The sequence below is a fragment of the Coffea arabica genome, chromosome 5c, assembly GCF_036785885.1.
Source record: "Coffea arabica cultivar ET-39 chromosome 5c, Coffea Arabica ET-39 HiFi, whole genome shotgun sequence".
In the NCBI taxonomy this organism is placed as follows: Eukaryota; Viridiplantae; Streptophyta; class Magnoliopsida; order Gentianales; family Rubiaceae; genus Coffea; species Coffea arabica.
This window is the reverse complement of record NC_092319.1, coordinates 43,607,478-43,624,198: the sequence shown is the minus strand read 5'-3', so window position 1 is coordinate 43,624,198 and position 16,721 is coordinate 43,607,478. Positions and strand designations below refer to the sequence as shown.

The window sequence follows — 16,721 nt, the reverse complement described above, 5'->3', positions numbered from 1 at the left end:
AGAGTCAATGGTAAGCCTGATTAACTGCAATTCAGTCCTGAAACCTTGGAGGCGAAAATCGCTTGCAATACATGGGTTTGGACTTTGAAGGCTTGTATTGGATCTTTTCTTATGAATCTTTTGAGTCGCACCAATTCAACGAACTGACCACCTTTTTGTTTTGTTTTTTTGTTTTTGTATTTTTTTTGTTCATCCACAAGTTCTCAGCACCAACCACAGATTTCATCATATGTGCAGAAAAGGCGAACAGACAAAAGAATCTCTAACAATAGATATCGAATCACAAGCATCTGTTAAAAGGGTAACATATTGTTTCTCAACAAGATGCAAGTTCTTCTGCATAAAAGAATTTTATAACAAGATGCAAGTGTAAGCAGAAAGATTTTCGACTTCTGGATGTCCACCAGATGCACAAATTATGTATATACTATAGAGTTTCACATTGTTAACATCTGGAGCACTATCTCTGATGATCCCCACCTTGTATGGAATATACCAAGTAGTTTTCTTTCTAGCTTCACAAATAATCATCTGGCATCTGTGAACAAGGCAAACACTAATAAATTAATGCCAGTTTCTCGGGAATAACTCTGTCCACAGAAATTTGATTCCATCAGGTAAACTGTATTTTCCGCTATACACACCTCTATAAACTTCATCAAGAATGACAGGAGTATAAGTAGCAGACTATTGCATGCTAAGCTTGTCTTTTCTCTCCAGAGACAGTCAATGTGTCCTCGATAGCTTGGAAAAAGGTAGCAATCTTGTAAGTGAAAAATCCCACTAGCATAGGTATCAATTCAAGGTGCATGAAACCATATTCCGGAACTAAAATCCTGTAATGAGCAGATTCGGATTAGTGTACAAGACAGGAAATGGATTTGGACAGAGATAATAAAGAGTTCTCGGTGCTGCATGAAGCACAGACAAGAATAAAGAGTATGAAGGATGTGCGAGAACAAGCTCGATAAGGTTGACAAATTGTACTTTTGTTTCTTTCACCCATGAGGTTATCAATATGTGCTCTTTTGGCTGGGAGAGCATGAATGGGTCTTGGGACCTCCAATTTCCAAGGTTGGTCACACTACTTTTTCCAATCAAAGATTTGAGGCATATTCACCAACACAATCTAACTAATTTCAGCATTTAAACAATCACATGAAGGAGATTGTTAAATAGAGAAGTTCCTAATATGCGACCCTGCTACATATTTTTCCCCTAACCGTATCTGGAGAGTACCATTGGAAGCTTCCTACTAGGAAGCCAGTGAATCTCATTAGATGCAGTTATTTGGAACACAGGATAACTTTCTCCACTAACAATTATACAACAACAGTGTTCATGTAAAGAACCATAAATCGCCTTTTCTGATACTTCTTGATAACCTACAAAAGAAGGCAATATGCATGGAAGATCCAATGAAGAAGCAATTTAAAGGAGGGCTAAAACAGACAAACACTTTTAAGTGGAGCACCGATAACAGATAATGCAACTAAATTATCACACTAGGACAGCAAAAGGACTCACTCATTCCATCTATCATAGATCATGACCAAGACAACAGGAACCAAGAGCCTCGGCTGCCCAACTGCTCCCCTGCAAGTAAAAAATGTATCCAAGTTGAGTGCAACCCAGATGCCTCCAAATTCCACGAAAATGATGATTTTTGTGTTGCATATTCTTTAGACGAGGATGACCAAGACTAGAACATAAAGACAAACAACAGAAAATTGACACCCACAGAGTTACATAATTCAACTTCCTGAAGGCTTTCTACATAAGCAATTTTAGTGCATTATGAGCTGAAGACTAATGGACTTTCTGTGAAAGCTCAACATTACCCCTTCACAATTTTGAAGCATTAAATAACCATTTTCCCTCCTGTCTATCCCCCCCCCCCCCTCTTTTATTTGCTGCCAGGATCTCATTGTCATGTAAGGGTTATGTAACTTTTAAATACTGGATCTTCAAAGGTATGTACAATTTTTGGATGTCATAAAAAATCATCCACACCTTGCACAGCTGCAAATGGAAGGAGAATATAGTGCATATATAGCCAAAGTTATTAGCTTAAAAGTCATATGAAAATGAAACAAAGATTTGTTTACTTGATAAGCCCCTTTGCTCCATCAGCCATGGAGTCCACCGTTTTCCCAAGCATCCTCATATAAGCCAAAGAGCCAAGCAGTCCAGCACCATAGCTGATTGAGAACACAATATCACATTTATTAGAAGCACTCACAAAATTTCACACATACTTGTTTTATATATTCACCATAAAGATAATTTTTCATAATAAACACATCTTTTCCAAGACAGAATGGAAGGAAAAAGTTTTCTGGTTGGAAAGGGTAAGACTCTAATACGATAGTCACATCAAAGAATGCAAAAAAACAAAAGAATTTGGAAGAACAATATGCACACAGTGAACTCCTGATTAACCCTAACGTTGTCTTTCATACCATGTCAGAAATCTCGCATGAAAAATTAAACTACATTTCAACCATATACCTGAATATTGCGAGGGAGAACCACTCATACCCTAAAGATGAAAATAACAATCATAAATACTTGCCTTGCAGCAATTTCAGGAGTATAGGATATATAAGCCGAGAGTACACCAATTCCACCAATGCCTAGAGTAAGGAATTGCAACTTCTTTTTCAACTGCAAAATTGAGCAGAATTAGCTTGGAGGCTCTTGATCTCAAAGATCATGAAACATATGGAGCCATTAGATGTTACAGCACACCTTAAAATACTGCTCCCTTGACTGAGCTGCCAAAACTTCTGGATCCCCTTTTGGTCGCCGAATTTCCCGGAACATCACATCCTGGAGATTGAGATGAACCACTCGGTTTCAATGTGAAAAAGCACATTTGGTTAAATATTATGCTTTTCAGTGTAACATTAATCCCTAAGGAATACGGGTTTCACGGTCAATGGAGGAAGAATTAAGGCAAATAGAAGGACTCTTAGCTAGAATGAGAAAAAATTCAACTGTAGCTGAGCTTATCTAACATACACTGCCTCCTGTTGCAGCCTTGGTAGCTCTGTCCCACTTCTCTTGCTCACGTCGTGTTGGTGCTGGTCTCCATCTTCGTGATGCAGTACCATTAGCCTGAAGGCCATCAAATCTTTAAATGAACTGAAGGGTAGATGCAACAGCACAACTACCTCAGAGAAACAGTAAAGCAAGAAAGCATAGATTTTCATCATACTTGAGTCTCCTCAACTTGTTCTTCTACTACAGCTTTTGAAGGAGCTGTTAGTTCCTTGCTCAAGTCAACTTCCAGACTAAATGAAAAAAAATTTGACGTGTCATAGAACGGTGAATATGACAATTGAAGCAAATCAATTCATGAAGAAGCATATGCAAGATCGTACCTGTCAAGACTCATGACCCTATTCAAGCTAAGAAATCCAGAAGACTGTCCCTGTTTCACATATATTATATGCAAGCAAGTTAGAAAAACACCATATGAAGTACAAAGCAAAATCTGATTATCTTGTTATATCTTCTTGGCCTACAAAATTAGACTTTGAGCTCCATGGTAAATACCAGAGTAGACAAAAAATCATGACAAATAAACAGAGAGAGGTCTGCAATTTGGAAGCCAGACAACCTCAGAACGACCGTTACAATCAACAAAGAGAGGGGCGATGGCAATCATTTCAGAGAAGAATTCTAGAAAATTCACAATGGGAAAATCCTATGTTAGCCATATCGTAAGTGACAACGAAGTTCAATTAGCAAGATATCAGACATGTCAACAAGAAATAAAGAACCCCAAAGCCTTCAAGAAGAACAAAAAGGACACTAGACATATCCTCCTACACCTACAATAATGAGGAATTCAAAATTCAACCACAGAAATTAATAAATAACAAAAATTAACACAAGCCCAGCTCATATTATAACCAAAAAACAACAAATTAATTTAAAAATTTTGGACCTTTGCCGGAGAGGCAATAGGGTCAAATGAGGAATTCCCAACACCATCAGCAGGGTCCTCAATGAGCCTTTTCATGCGACCCATGAAATCTTTATTCCAAATGAAGTCATCAGAAGTTAGCGGGTCCTCATCCTGGCCACCCCAGTACTTCCTGAGCTTGGACGTAGTTGGTGGGCCGCCCCACTCCCCTGGAGCCACCCCAGTAGACCATTTGAGAGGCTTCTTTTTTGGCAGCAAAATCTTGGTTTCTCTTGGACTTCGAGCTGCTGGCTGTGCTGCTGCTGAGGAATCTTGTGATAAGGTTAAGGAGATGTAGCAGTTCACTACCGCCATTGTGCTGTGTGTTGTGTGTGTAATTTGGTGGAGGGAAACGTGATTACGTCAGAGAAGGAGCACCGGTAGTTTGATCAGAGATGGCTGTGATATTTCCGGGAATGAATTATGCACAGGGCTTTTAAATTACGAACAAATAATGGCCGCTATTTAACTTACACACTCTTCAACATAGCAAAAAAGTAGCAGGGCGTGTAGGCCGTGTTTGGATATTAAATGTTTTTCAAATATCATTTTACTTTTGCCACAATTATAATTTTTAATCAACTTTTTTTTATCTCGTACGTATCAACACACAACAAAAGTGCGGTACTAATTATTTCAAATAATATTTTAAATAATCTTCCATCCACCGTTTTAGCAGTCAATATTTGGTCTATGCATCAAATTAGTCCTTAATATTTGGGCTAAAACAAAATTTAGTCTCCAAAATTTTCGATTTTAGAGAAATGTAGAATGACTGATTAAAAATCATAAAAACTAACGGATAAAATTAAATTTGCGTTAGCCAAAAAGTTTTGAGCCTGCATTTTTAGTTTCGAACGTTTGAAGTTTGATCTCTCAAATTTTACATGTTTATAACTAAAGCTTTTAAGATAAAATAATACGTTAATTGAATTAAATACATGACAAATATTTTGTCACATTTCTCTAGTTGAGGTCTAGAAAAATTTGAGACCAAATTGGCAGTTTGAGAATTTATGTAACTTAATAATTTGTCATACAAAAGTATGAACAATTTAGGTTTATTAGGATTTATGTAACTTAGTGATGCGCCATTAATCTACACGATAAAACATTATAAATCTTGAAAAAGAATGGTATGAGCTTAGTACTGGATTATAACCAAGAAAACGAAGCCAATTCCTCAAGAAAAACACACCAGCAAGATTTAAGGTCAATTAAAACACGACAATGTTGAAGAAAATACAAAAAGATGTCAAGAGAAATCCTATCCGAGGACACCGTGCAAACCATTCACCTTGCTCGAAAGTTAGAATGACCACTGGATTTTGTCTGCTAATAAACCAGAAAGTGAGTGAACCAATTACAATCTTACAAGCACCCTCTTCTCCGGTAGCTTCAAATTGTATGTACTTATTACAAAGTTAATAAATTCTCTCTTCAAACTCAAAGCTTAATTCCATGGTTCTTCATTTTTCCAAAATCTTCTCATCATTAGGCTGTTCCCTGCGACAGTCGCATTACAAACAAATGAGAATAAAATACATCATCGAAGAAAACAGATCGAATGAAATTCCATACCTTTTTCTTCCTTCCTCTCTTGGAGAAAATCCAGTTACCGTTCACCCACTCCTGATGAACCCTCAAATTTTCCAACTTGAAAGAACGCTGTTCTCCTGTAGTTTGGAAGCGAACGGTATACTTAAACTCCTCTTCAGATTCAGCCTCCTCTATACCAGTAATAATTCCTACCCACCATCCATCACCTTCGTATGCATCCACCTTCTGCTTCACGTAAAATTTCTTCCTAGGAATTTCAGGTGGGATTGGTCTTATTTCATCCAACGTGTGCACCTGTCTCAAAGGCGCAGGCTTATCATCTTCTAAGAGAGTCTTGAACTGGACTATGTATTCATCCATCTCAAGTTTTGTGACTACTGTTGCATGAAAGTACGAGCCTTGAAACCCCTCTTCTTTGCTCATGATCTCAACTTGATCACCTCTGTGAAATGCCATGGCTGTACTGCTTCTTGTCTAATGGGCAACTAGGAGTATATATATGAATCCGACGATGGAAGCTGCTAAATATATTCCAAACTTTAAAGAAAAACAAGTTATAGGATTTGAATAATTGTAAGCGACATGAAGTCATTTAAGATATCATAAATGTGAGTTTTCCTAGTTCAGCTTACATGAATTGTCAGTCGTGATCATAATTCACGAGGCAGCAAGAAAAGTAGGGGTTGGGGAATAAAGACGAAATGCTAGTGGGTGGATGAACTTGCCAGCAAAAGGGAAAAAAACAAAAAAAGAAGAAGTAGGAAACTTTAGAATGGTATTACTTTTTCTACTTAGAGGGGGGTTTGGTTGGAAGTTGGAATGGGGAGTTAACATTGATTGACCGAGTATTTAGTGGGAATCTTTTTTCTTTTTTCTTTTTGTCGATTGGAAGGTATTCTAACCTGGCCAGAATCACCTGAATCGGCCAAACCACTCCTCTCAGGCTGTGAGAGCCCGCCCCAAGCATCACAATACGGAAGTGCTCGGGAGTCGAACCTGAGGACCTGAATTCATGCAATCTTTCAGGATGTTGGCATTGGGAGCTAAATTCTACAATGTGTGGCTGGAAGGAAACTCCGGGCTATTTCAGAACAATGATAGGCCTGCAGACGTGTTGATTACTTGCATTGCAGAGATGATGCAAGGAGTAGTTGCTGGCTGGTCGATAGCTCCAAATATACGAACAAACTGGGAACTAGCACTTGAATATCAATTTAGTCCTCTTATTTTCTCTGTTCATTAGATAGGTTGATGCATCGCTGGTAGTAGGATTGAGTAAAGGAATCAAAAAAAAAAAAAAAAGATTGAGTAAAAAATTTGAGATGCCCTTAAATTATCATCGTTATTCAACTTTTATTTCCAACTGACTCTTAAACAATTAAAAATGCATAATTTAAGAATTTCTAATCATTTTAGACGTAAATTCAGTCAGAATTGAAGGACCTTTTTGTCCAATTTTAATTAAAAGCACGGAGGATTTAATAAAAAACATTAAGAATAGGAGTAAAAGACTTGAGAAGAGACAACCCTCCATTGTTCTTAAATTCTTTATCAAATTTCTCTATAAAATTCTCAAATTCATTGATTTCATATATGAGAGGAACGCATAAAATCTGACAAATTTTTCTTAAAAAAAAAAAGGTTGTTCTATGGAGTCTATTAGAAGCCTATGAGAACCTCTAGGTTCTAAGTTTAGTTGAAATTGTAAGATCAGTTGATCCATAAAGTTGTACAGTGGTCTAGTTTTTTTTTTTTTTTTTGGCTTTCACTTGACTAGAGTCGAGGGATTCTTGTGCACTCTTAAATGCTCTCTGTCTCAAAACTTTTACACGGAAATGTGCATCACTCTTTCCTCCCTGGTTACAACATTGCGCTTCTGGTTTTCCCTTGGTGCTCATCAAATAACTTTCTCTTTGCCTCGTTTTTTATTTATCATGACATCCATGACTTTTAGAGTGAGAATGGTTGATCAAGAAACAGCACCTTAATTTCCTGATCCATCCTAAACTTTTGGAGATTGACAACCTAGATTTTTTACGTACTCTAGCTACTCGTTACTCATTTGGCAAGAGAAGAAAAAATTCTTTAAGCACTTTAAAGATTGACATTCAAACTAAACAAGAAGTTTTTTTTTTTGGGTATTAAGCAAGAAGATGAGTAATTCCAATTTTTGGCTTGGGAAATATGTTTCGAGTGTTATTTTCGAGAACCAAGTTTGATAGGCATTTGTACTCGAAGTAATTTCCTTTCAAAAGCCAAACCCGTTTGGATTGTTATTTTCCAAAATTTTTGTAAAAAATTGTAGTATAAAGATTTAATGTACGTGAACTAAAAAAAAATTAAAAATACACTCACGACAAATCTAAAAATTTTTTTTAAAAAAATGGCAATCCAGACAAGGATGAGGAGTTGGGTACGAGACTTGAAAAATGATGATTATAGGTAAACTAGTATTAAAGCCCCTTAAATACAGTACCAAGTTTATATATTTCAATTCACCTAATAGAAATGTGACATCAATTGGATGTAATTAATACAGCCAATCAAAAGAAACAAAACAAGCCATCAACCACCAAAACAAAACAAAAAAAAAAGGTAAGCTAAACCCTTCTCATCATGGTCGCTCCATATAAAGTCTGTGTATGGTATTGCATTTCATCAGAAAAATGTTCATATATTGCCTCCTCAGTGAGTCTATCCTCATCCAGCTGTTAAGCCATACATCATGCCTGCAGAAGTGAAAAGACAGACGAATATCAGCTTTGGGATTTGATGGTTAGACTAGCAGAAGTTCTATTTTAAGTTTAAACAACATCCTACTAGATTAATTAGCTGATTAGCGACTACCTTATTCTTAATCTTCCTCGTCCTGTTTTGTTTTGTATTCCCTTCCGGCTCTGAGATACTGATAATGTGGTCCTGAAAAGAAATGTTTTACCAAGTATGACAGAAGAAAAGACCAGATCAACAAGAAATCACCAAAATAGCAACTTAAAGCACAAATTTACTGATCAAGTGGCCTAGAAAAGAACCCAAAAAGAGTAAATAAAGTAGTAACAAGTTTAATGGACTACCTTACCTACCTCCATGTGAAATGATATTCTAACTAATGACAACATAAAATGATAAAATCAACAAAATTAAAAATAAATATAGAATAAAAGAAAATGTTCCTGATGATCTACAAACAATAATTCGACTATCCTGGACCCTAGACAAGGAGATCAACCCTTAGCCAGATAAATTGTAGAAGAATTTGCAATTTCATGCTTTTCCGTTTGAAAGTAAAAGGAAAAAATTTGAAAAAAAAAAAAAAAAAAGGAGATCAGAGATGAGTTTGAAGGACTTGCCGTTGCCTCCTTGGAGGAAATCCACTGGCCATCTGACCAATCTTGATGCATCCTCAATTGCTCAAAGCGGTAAGGGATCTCTTCTTGAGTTGTAGGGAAGTAGACGAAATAGTCTGACTGGAATTTCCCATTTATGATTCCAGCCCACCAGCCATCGCTCTCATATACGTCGGCTAACTCATACAAGCTGAAATAGCTGACCGGAAAAGGAGGTGGCGAAGGGCGGAGCTGATGAACGCCGACAACCTCTTCTAGTGGTCCGGAATCGTCTTCTTTCAAGAGGGTTTTATACTCCACTTTATACTGAGAAGCATCCTCCTTAGATAGTATTTTTGCAGCATAGTACGAACCCTCGAAACCTTCCTCCTTCAGCATCACCTCCACTTCTTCTCCAGCTTGGAACTCTATTACTTTTGGTTGTGGAAGGCTGAGTTTTTTCTTGTTTGCCCGTTTTCCTTTGAACCTACTTTTTGCCGGTTTTTTCTGGAAAATTTTGCCTGTTTCTTCTTCAAACTCTATTTGTACCCGTTTTCCCTTGGAATTCATTTTTGCTCGTTTTTTCTGGATAATGTTGCTGCCTGTTTGTCCTTCATACTCTATTTTTGGCTGTTTTTCCTTGACACTCTTGTTTCCCTGTTAGAGTGAAGAACCAAAGGAATCAATTCACGGTGGCCTTTAGATTTTGAGGGTTGTTACAGAAAATGGAGAGTATATAACTACTAAAACTCCAGTGGAGGGAGAGTTTCATTGGTATCACCCTTTATCTTTGTATATATCTAAATTTTTATATAACTTTGAAAAGTAATTCTATTTTGTACTTTCTAATTACACCCAACCATGAACTAAAGTTTAGAACACTCTATTTCTAAAATCTTATATTCATCCCATTTTAATTCAATCCTTGGAGAAATATACAAAAGTAATCAAATTAATGTCACTCTATTCATGGAGTACGTACCCTTAGTGTTAGTCATAAGCTAACCAAGAATAACAACTACATTATCAGTTTTGTACATTCCATTGATGGTTGCAGTAATGGGGTATGAATTTAAGATTTTTAGGAAGTATTATGAACTAAAGTTTAAGTACGAAATTGAAAAAGGAGGTATCATTCAAGGGTATTCATGGAATACCCTTGGCTTAGTTTGGGAGTTTAGGATAGAAAAGAAAAGAAGGGAAAGCTTCAGTTATGACTTATGAGAGAAGAAAAGAGAAGAGAAGAGATTGTTATGTTATTTGCGAGTTTTGAGAATTAGTGGAACGATTTTGGATATGAAAGTCATTAAATATTTGTTCAAGGCACAAAATAGGCATTTTAAAAAAATTAACAAGCTTTCTCCAAACTCTCTCTCCATTTCCTTCCAATTTGAGAGGAAACATTTTGGTCACTATTCATCCTCACATTTCCTTTCTTTTCTTTCCTGCTTAAAACTACCAAACAAAGCAAAATCAGTCTTTCTCTTCTTTCCCTTTCTCTTCCGTTCAAATCCTCAACTCCCAAAGGCACCCTAGTGTTAGTCATAAGCTAACCAAGAATAACAACTACATTATCAGATTTTGTACATTCCATTGATGGTTGCAGTAATGGGGAATGAATTTAAGATTTTTAGGGAGTAAAGTATTATGAACTAAAGTTTAAGTACGAAATTGAAAAAGGAGGTATCATTCAAGGGTGCAATATGAAACTAACCCCAACTTTTTCCTGGGATCTAATAAGCTTCTTAGTAATGTAACATGTGACTGTGTGAAAGAAATGTCTGGCTTTTTTGTTAGCGTTATTAATCATGCTTATAGAAGCTACGCTTTTTGGTATCTCACTCAAAGAAGGTGGGATATGATGCATATAGCTCCCACCTAGGCGGACCAATGGGATATGATGCATGAATGTATCCGGTACATCTTTTTGTTATACTTTATGTGCTATTTTTTTATAATATTGTTATTTCGTTTTTCATAAACACCATATTTTAATTTTTTTATTTTTAAGTTTTAATAACTATTAATTAATAATACATAAAATTAACAAAATCAGAAAATTAAATACATAGAAAAGTGAGATTTTTTATACATATTCTATTTTATTTTGTGATTTTCTCATATATATTGCTTTTTTTGAAATTGTTGTATTTAATTTTTATCGTGTCAAAATTATGTAATAGTAAGAAAATAAAAAAGAATTAAAATATAATATTTATGAAAGAGAAGTAATAATTTACTAAAAAGTGGAATAAAAAATAGAACAAGAGATGAAACAAAGATCCATTGTGATGAATATGCATGGCAAAACTTAGAAGTATAATAGATCTTCTGTTCCAATTTCTGATTTATTTTCTATCCCACTTTTTATCCTATTTTTTTTTCATAAATATTCATATTTTAGTTCTTTTTTGTTTTCTTACTATCAAATATGAGGGCCAACATGACAGAAGGTCCAGTGCAACTTAAAAGACTGCATATAAGATGGGCAACTAATCATGTGGAAGCTGAAAGTCCTGAACAACTCACCAAAACATGAGGTGGCAAAAGAAGGAGCTGATCATCGCCTACAACCTCTACCAATGGTCCGGACTTGCTTTCTTTCCAGAGGGTCTTGTATTCCAGTGGATATTGAGATGGGCCCTCACTAGATTTTAAATTTGCAGCATTATAAGAACCCTCAAAACCTTCCTTCTCTATCATCACCTCCAGTTCTTGTCCACTTTGGAGCTCCACAGCTGTTGGTATTGGAAGGCCGATGTTTTTCTTCTTTGCCTGTTTTCCTCTGAAACTCATTTTCGCCTGCTTTTTCTTGGAAATTTGCCCTGTTTTTCCTTCGATGTCTACTGGACCCTCAAAACCTTCCTCTACTTTGATCACCTCCAGTTCTTGTCGGGTTTGGAACTCCACAGCTGTTGGCTTTGGAAGGCCGATGTTTTTCTTCTTTGCCTGTTTTCCTTTGGAACTCCTTTTCGCCTGCTTTTTCTTGGAAAGTTGCCCCGTTTTTTCTTCAACGTCTACTGGACCCTCAATAGATATTATATTTGCAGAATTGTAAGGACCCTCAAAACCTTCCTCTTCTTCGATCATCCCCATTTTTTGTCCAGTTTGGAACTCCACAACTGTTGGCTTTGGGAGGCTAACATTTTTCTTCTTTGCCTGTTTTCCTTTGGGACTCTTTTTTGCCTGTTTTTCCTCGAAACTCTTGTTTGCCTGTTAGAATCAAGAAAGAAAAAAACTTACTTCGTAGTTCATAGTGAATTTTTAGATTTTCTAGGTTATTACAAATAATATGAATACTTAACTCCATGTAGCAAATTTCAGTAGCCATGCTTAAAGAAGCTAGGCCCTTTTTCATTTTTCTCATTTCTCAATCAGAAAACAACCTACATTTCACGTAGAAAGACAAAAAAAAAATTTAGATAGTTTTTTTCTTTATTGGGTACCGATTTCGTGCAAGTCCACCTGCCATTGGCCCATTCCTGGTGTATCCTCAGTTTCTCCGAAGGGTAAGCCAGTGCTTTTCCAAGTGTAGGGAAGTAAACAAGATAGTCCAATTCAAATTTCTTATATATGATTCCACCCCACCAACCGTCGTGCTCATATGCATCAGCTAAATCATGCAAATCAAAGTCCATGACCGGCATCGGAGGTGGCACCGGCCGGAGCTGATCGACGTCGATAACTGCTTCCAGCGGCCCAGATTCATCGTCTTTTAAGAGGGTTGTGTACTCCACCTTGTACCGTGAAGTACCCTTCTTCGAGATGATAATTGCAGGGTAATAGGAACCCTTGAATCCTTCGTCTTCCATGACCACCTCAACCTGTTCTCCTCTTTCAAACCCCATCTTTCTGACTTTCCAAGCTGATCTGATTTCTGTTTGCCCAGGATTTTGTCTTTGGATTTTACAGGCAAGGAGGACTAATGGTTAACTAGTTCAATCTGTATGGCCTAGCCAGCTGTTACAATGAAAATCTGATGGTTAAAAGATGATCTCTTCAGGTTTCATAGGCCAAAATTGTTAATCTGATGGTTAACAAGTTAATGTATGCCATTGAAATCTTAACAATAAAGGGCAACATCTTTGGTTTAAAATTTCAATGAGGATGTTGTTTATGACTTTCCTTATAAAAATGTTTTCATTTATAACTTACCCTCATGAAATTCTCCAGCTCAATGTCTATCATGTAACCCCTAAACAGCTGGACCAAGACAATTGATAAAAGTAATGACAAATTGAGTAACAAAAATTGTTAGAAAAATGATATGCAATGTTAACTTGGTCCCTTATCTATTATCGCCACCAGACCCAAAATTTAATTGAAAAAGCAAAAGAAGTTCATAGTTTGTATACCTGTTATAGTTTGTAAAGTTCTCTCAATTCCATTTATTATATTAACAAACTCATAACAAAAATCAATTTGGAATAATCTATATCAGAAAAATTAAGCAATAAAATCTTTAAATTTTGAAAAAAGCGATTTTATTCTAGTCTTGAGTAAGGACACCAAGGAGAAAAAAAAAATCATCCATTAACTCTTATTTGCCCCTCTAATTTATCAGAACCAAGATTAACATGGCCTGACCTTTGGGAAAAGAAAAATTAGCATGGCCTGATGATTGTCTTTTTACTATTTATGGATAAAATTGAAAAAATAATATAAATATTTAAAAAAATTTACCTTATATATACTAACATTGTATATATTATCACGATTAAAATACTTGGCGTTGTATACAACGTAGGAGTTTAAAAAATGTCACAAGTTATTCATGTATGTTACTTTTCAACATAACGGACTCAAACGAAGGAATTCCCAAAAGTTTCGTCGTCGCCCCCACGTGACTCGCACGTGTTTTTTCAAAATCTTGGTCAGATGCTTTTCCTTTCCTCTCTGGTGTCTCTGGCTATTGCTCTTTCTGGACCATAAAAGTGAATCTTTCCTAAACTGATAATCGCTCCGGAATTGCTAGGACAAATGAATATTAGTCAGGAAATTTTGATAGCTCAAATGACAAGTTCTTAGTTCTCGCAGTAGTACGACTGATTCCATAGTCTGATTTTTATTAACAGGTTCTGTGATCAATTCTTGTGTGCTATCTCACTATGTATCGTTAGGGTAAAACTCTACACGATTTTGATCCTCGTATACTATTTCATTGTGTCCTTAGAGCAAGACTCTATATGGTCATAGGGATTAGTTTGATCGAAAATTGGGATATCCTTCAAGTGAAAAAAAAAGGGATAATTACTCAGAATATCGTTGTAAAAAAGAAAAGACGGACGTTTATGGCTCTGACAAGAGGTGATGCAAATTTATGGCTATCGGGCTGTGTCAGCCCGGCAACCAAAAAGGCAAATTTATTTTTTTTTAAGCTGTGTCAGCCCGGTAGTGGAAAAAATTTTTTTTTTTTTTTTTATAAAGTCCCTAGCTGCTGGGCTGGCAAGGCTCTAAATGGACTTGATTTTCGTGTGCTATCTCGCTGTGTTTTCTTAAGACAAGACTCTATCCGGCTTGGGGGATTAGTTTGGCTGAATGTTGCGATACCCTTAAGTGAAAAAAAAAATGACAAGTTCTCTAATGTTTAGACAATATTGTACTGGATTAGGGACAAACCTATTTCTTAATCTTCTTGGTTGTTATTTGTTTTATCTTCTTTTCCAGCTGTGAGTACATTCCTGAAACTGAATTTGCCAAGTACGACGTGCTTTTCTACCGTCCGTTCCTTCTCCAAAATGCATTTTTGCGGTCTACGTACACTTCTGCACCAAAAGCACTTTGAACAAGACACTTTGTGAATAACTCAAGCAACTATATTAATCTTTGTTTGTTATCTACGTTGATAAAAGTCAATGTCCACAAAATCAATCCAAGTTGCATATATTTTTATACCTTCTCTACACCGACTTTTTCCTTGCTTAAGCTTCAGATTAAAGAACGCCTACATATAGAAGGATCGAGGGCCTCGTTCCTTTGTCAATAGTAATCATAAGGTCGAAAATTTTGAAGAGATAGATTTTCACCTGCAATTATATATACATCTATAGAGCGAACGCGAGTGACATTTGGAAGGTTCGAATATTTGAAGGAAAATGACGGTAATTTACTTTCTCTCCCTCTTGCCTTTGCATAAATGCACTTTTCATTGTTTGATTGGAAAAGATACAAACTTTCTTTATATGTTTGATGAAAATGTTCATGTACATCTAACATTTATAAAGACCATTTGTTACAAAATTTGAAAAACGTTATGATGGGAAAGAAAAAGTGAATGCAGATTAGGGTGTCGCTTGAATTATTATCTTTTGGAATTTCTATAGAAAAAATGTGATTACAGAAAACGAGTGAAAAAAAGAATGATGATCTACCATGAATAACCTATAATTAATGTAGATCTCTTTGATGTGCAGAGCTTAATCATGAGTTTATTGTTGATTCATTGCTTAACATGTGCCTAATGCCTTAGACCGTAGAGATGCTAGTTCATATGGACTGTGCTGGATGTGTCAGCAAGATCAGGAAAGCTCTCCAAAACCTCAAAGGTATATCTCTTTATTTCAACACATATAATTATAAAGCTCTTTATTTATCTTTTCACACACAAATTAATGAGGGAAAAAAAAAGACCCTTTGATCAGCTTTTCTTTCCCATCATTCAAGCTGCTATAGTTGACATTTGAACGTCAACGGATGAAACAGGAGTAGATAACGTGGAAATAGACATGTCAATGCAAAAGGTAACAGTCACAGGATCGGTTGAGCAGAAGAAAGTGCTCAAGACAGTGAGAAAAACTGGAAGAAGAGCTGAACTCTGGCAATTACCATATAATCCTGTGCTCAGAAATCACAACTACACCGTCTACAATCCACAGAGCTATGGCGGTTGTGGTGGTCCAGCCACCTATTACGCCACCTCTCAGCCGCCTGCAGCCTCCTCCTACAACTACTACAAGCATGGCTATGATCATAGCAGCCAAGATTATGGTTATTTTAGTAGTTACAGCAGTCATCAATTTGGACATTCGACCGTTTTCGGTAGCCGGGTTGGTGAGGTATTTAGTGAAGAATCTGTTCATGGTTGTTCCATTATGTAATTGGTTATCCTCGAGACGATATACAGAAAGGCCAAAGCACTGATAAAATAAGTTTAGTTAGATCTTATCTATTCTACTATTTATTTTGCATGTAATTAATTAAATTTCGGTTTCTTTGGAGCAATATTTGTGGACAATTGTAGTTGATTAATGGCTCAACCGAAGGAAAGCAAAGGTTGATCTTCATAGCCCAAACAGGGAAGTCAATTTATTACCATTTGGAGACTTCACTTGCATTGCAATGAATTGAATTGTTTGTGAAAGAATTTATCCAATTATCTTTGCTTTATTTGGTAAAAGTTTCTCTTGAAAAAATATGCACTTTACACAAGATACATTGTCAAGTAACTAGTCGAGCAAAGTTGATGCATTCATGGAGCATTTCTGGAGTCATAAATTCCCATATTATTAATCATAAAACCCTCTAAATTAAGTATGATTATTGTTTTGCTGAAATGAAAAAAGGGGTCAACAAATTATCAACACATTTCCTATTGCTCATGATAATTCCAACAAATAATTTTTGACTTTTGTGTAGGAGCATTTGGTAAAGCAAGGGAATTAATAAAAAATATAGACAAGTTGGCGTGGGTTATGTTTGAGTAGGGCTAGAATTGATTGTAAAACAGTAATTAAGGACACAAATGAAGAAATTTGAACCTTGTACGGCTCATGTAGTTTCATATGTATGTGTATTAATAACCTATTGTACATACTAACCAACTTATCATAGCGACTTGTCTTGAACTTTTAATAGTTTATAAA

The 16,721-nt window shown here is 36.1% G+C and overlaps 4 protein-coding genes and 1 pseudogene across 4 annotated transcripts; 1 reads left to right on the top strand and 4 right to left on the bottom strand.

Moving 5' to 3' along the window:
• Window positions 1–249: 249 nt before the first annotated feature.
• LOC113688953 (protein CONSERVED ONLY IN THE GREEN LINEAGE 160, chloroplastic) lies at window positions 250–4,428 on the bottom strand. The gene is made up of 10 exons (XM_027206782.2): window positions 3,956–4,428; window positions 3,387–3,436; window positions 3,221–3,296; window positions 3,025–3,120; window positions 2,752–2,832; window positions 2,576–2,667; window positions 2,109–2,201; window positions 1,528–1,596; window positions 645–836; window positions 250–538 (listed from the first exon to the last, which is right to left on the bottom strand). Exons 1-9 carry the CDS (start codon window positions 4,286–4,288, stop codon window positions 698–700), a joined length of 1,029 nt encoding a protein of 342 aa, XP_027062583.1. The 5' UTR covers window positions 4,289–4,428; the 3' UTR covers window positions 250–538; window positions 645–697.
• A 728-nt stretch (window positions 4,429–5,156) lies between these two features.
• On the bottom strand, window positions 5,157–6,181 carry LOC113688890 (protein AGENET DOMAIN (AGD)-CONTAINING P1-like). The gene is made up of 2 exons (XM_027206710.2): window positions 5,555–6,181; window positions 5,157–5,479 (listed from the first exon to the last, which is right to left on the bottom strand). The coding sequence occupies exons 1-2, from the start codon at window positions 5,987–5,989 to the stop codon at window positions 5,468–5,470; spliced, it is 447 nt and encodes a 148-aa protein (XP_027062511.1). The 5' UTR covers window positions 5,990–6,181; the 3' UTR covers window positions 5,157–5,467.
• Window positions 6,182–8,001: 1,820 nt separating this feature from the next.
• On the bottom strand, window positions 8,002–9,429 carry LOC140007777 (protein AGENET DOMAIN (AGD)-CONTAINING P1-like). Its single transcript, XM_072051044.1, has 3 exons — window positions 8,884–9,429; window positions 8,381–8,452; window positions 8,002–8,262 (listed from the first exon to the last, which is right to left on the bottom strand). Exons 1-3 carry the CDS (start codon window positions 9,427–9,429, stop codon window positions 8,257–8,259), a joined length of 624 nt encoding a protein of 207 aa, XP_071907145.1. The 3' UTR covers window positions 8,002–8,256.
• Window positions 9,430–11,355: 1,926 nt separating this feature from the next.
• On the bottom strand, window positions 11,356–12,940 carry LOC140007370 (uncharacterized). Its single transcript, XM_072050120.1, has 2 exons — window positions 12,306–12,940; window positions 11,356–12,072 (listed from the first exon to the last, which is right to left on the bottom strand). Exons 1-2 carry the CDS (start codon window positions 12,705–12,707, stop codon window positions 11,356–11,358), a joined length of 1,119 nt encoding a protein of 372 aa, XP_071906221.1. The 5' UTR covers window positions 12,708–12,940.
• Window positions 12,941–15,319: 2,379 nt separating this feature from the next.
• Window positions 15,320–16,103, top strand: LOC113690272 (heavy metal-associated isoprenylated plant protein 28-like; annotated as a pseudogene).
• Window positions 16,104–16,721: the final 618 nt, after the last annotated feature.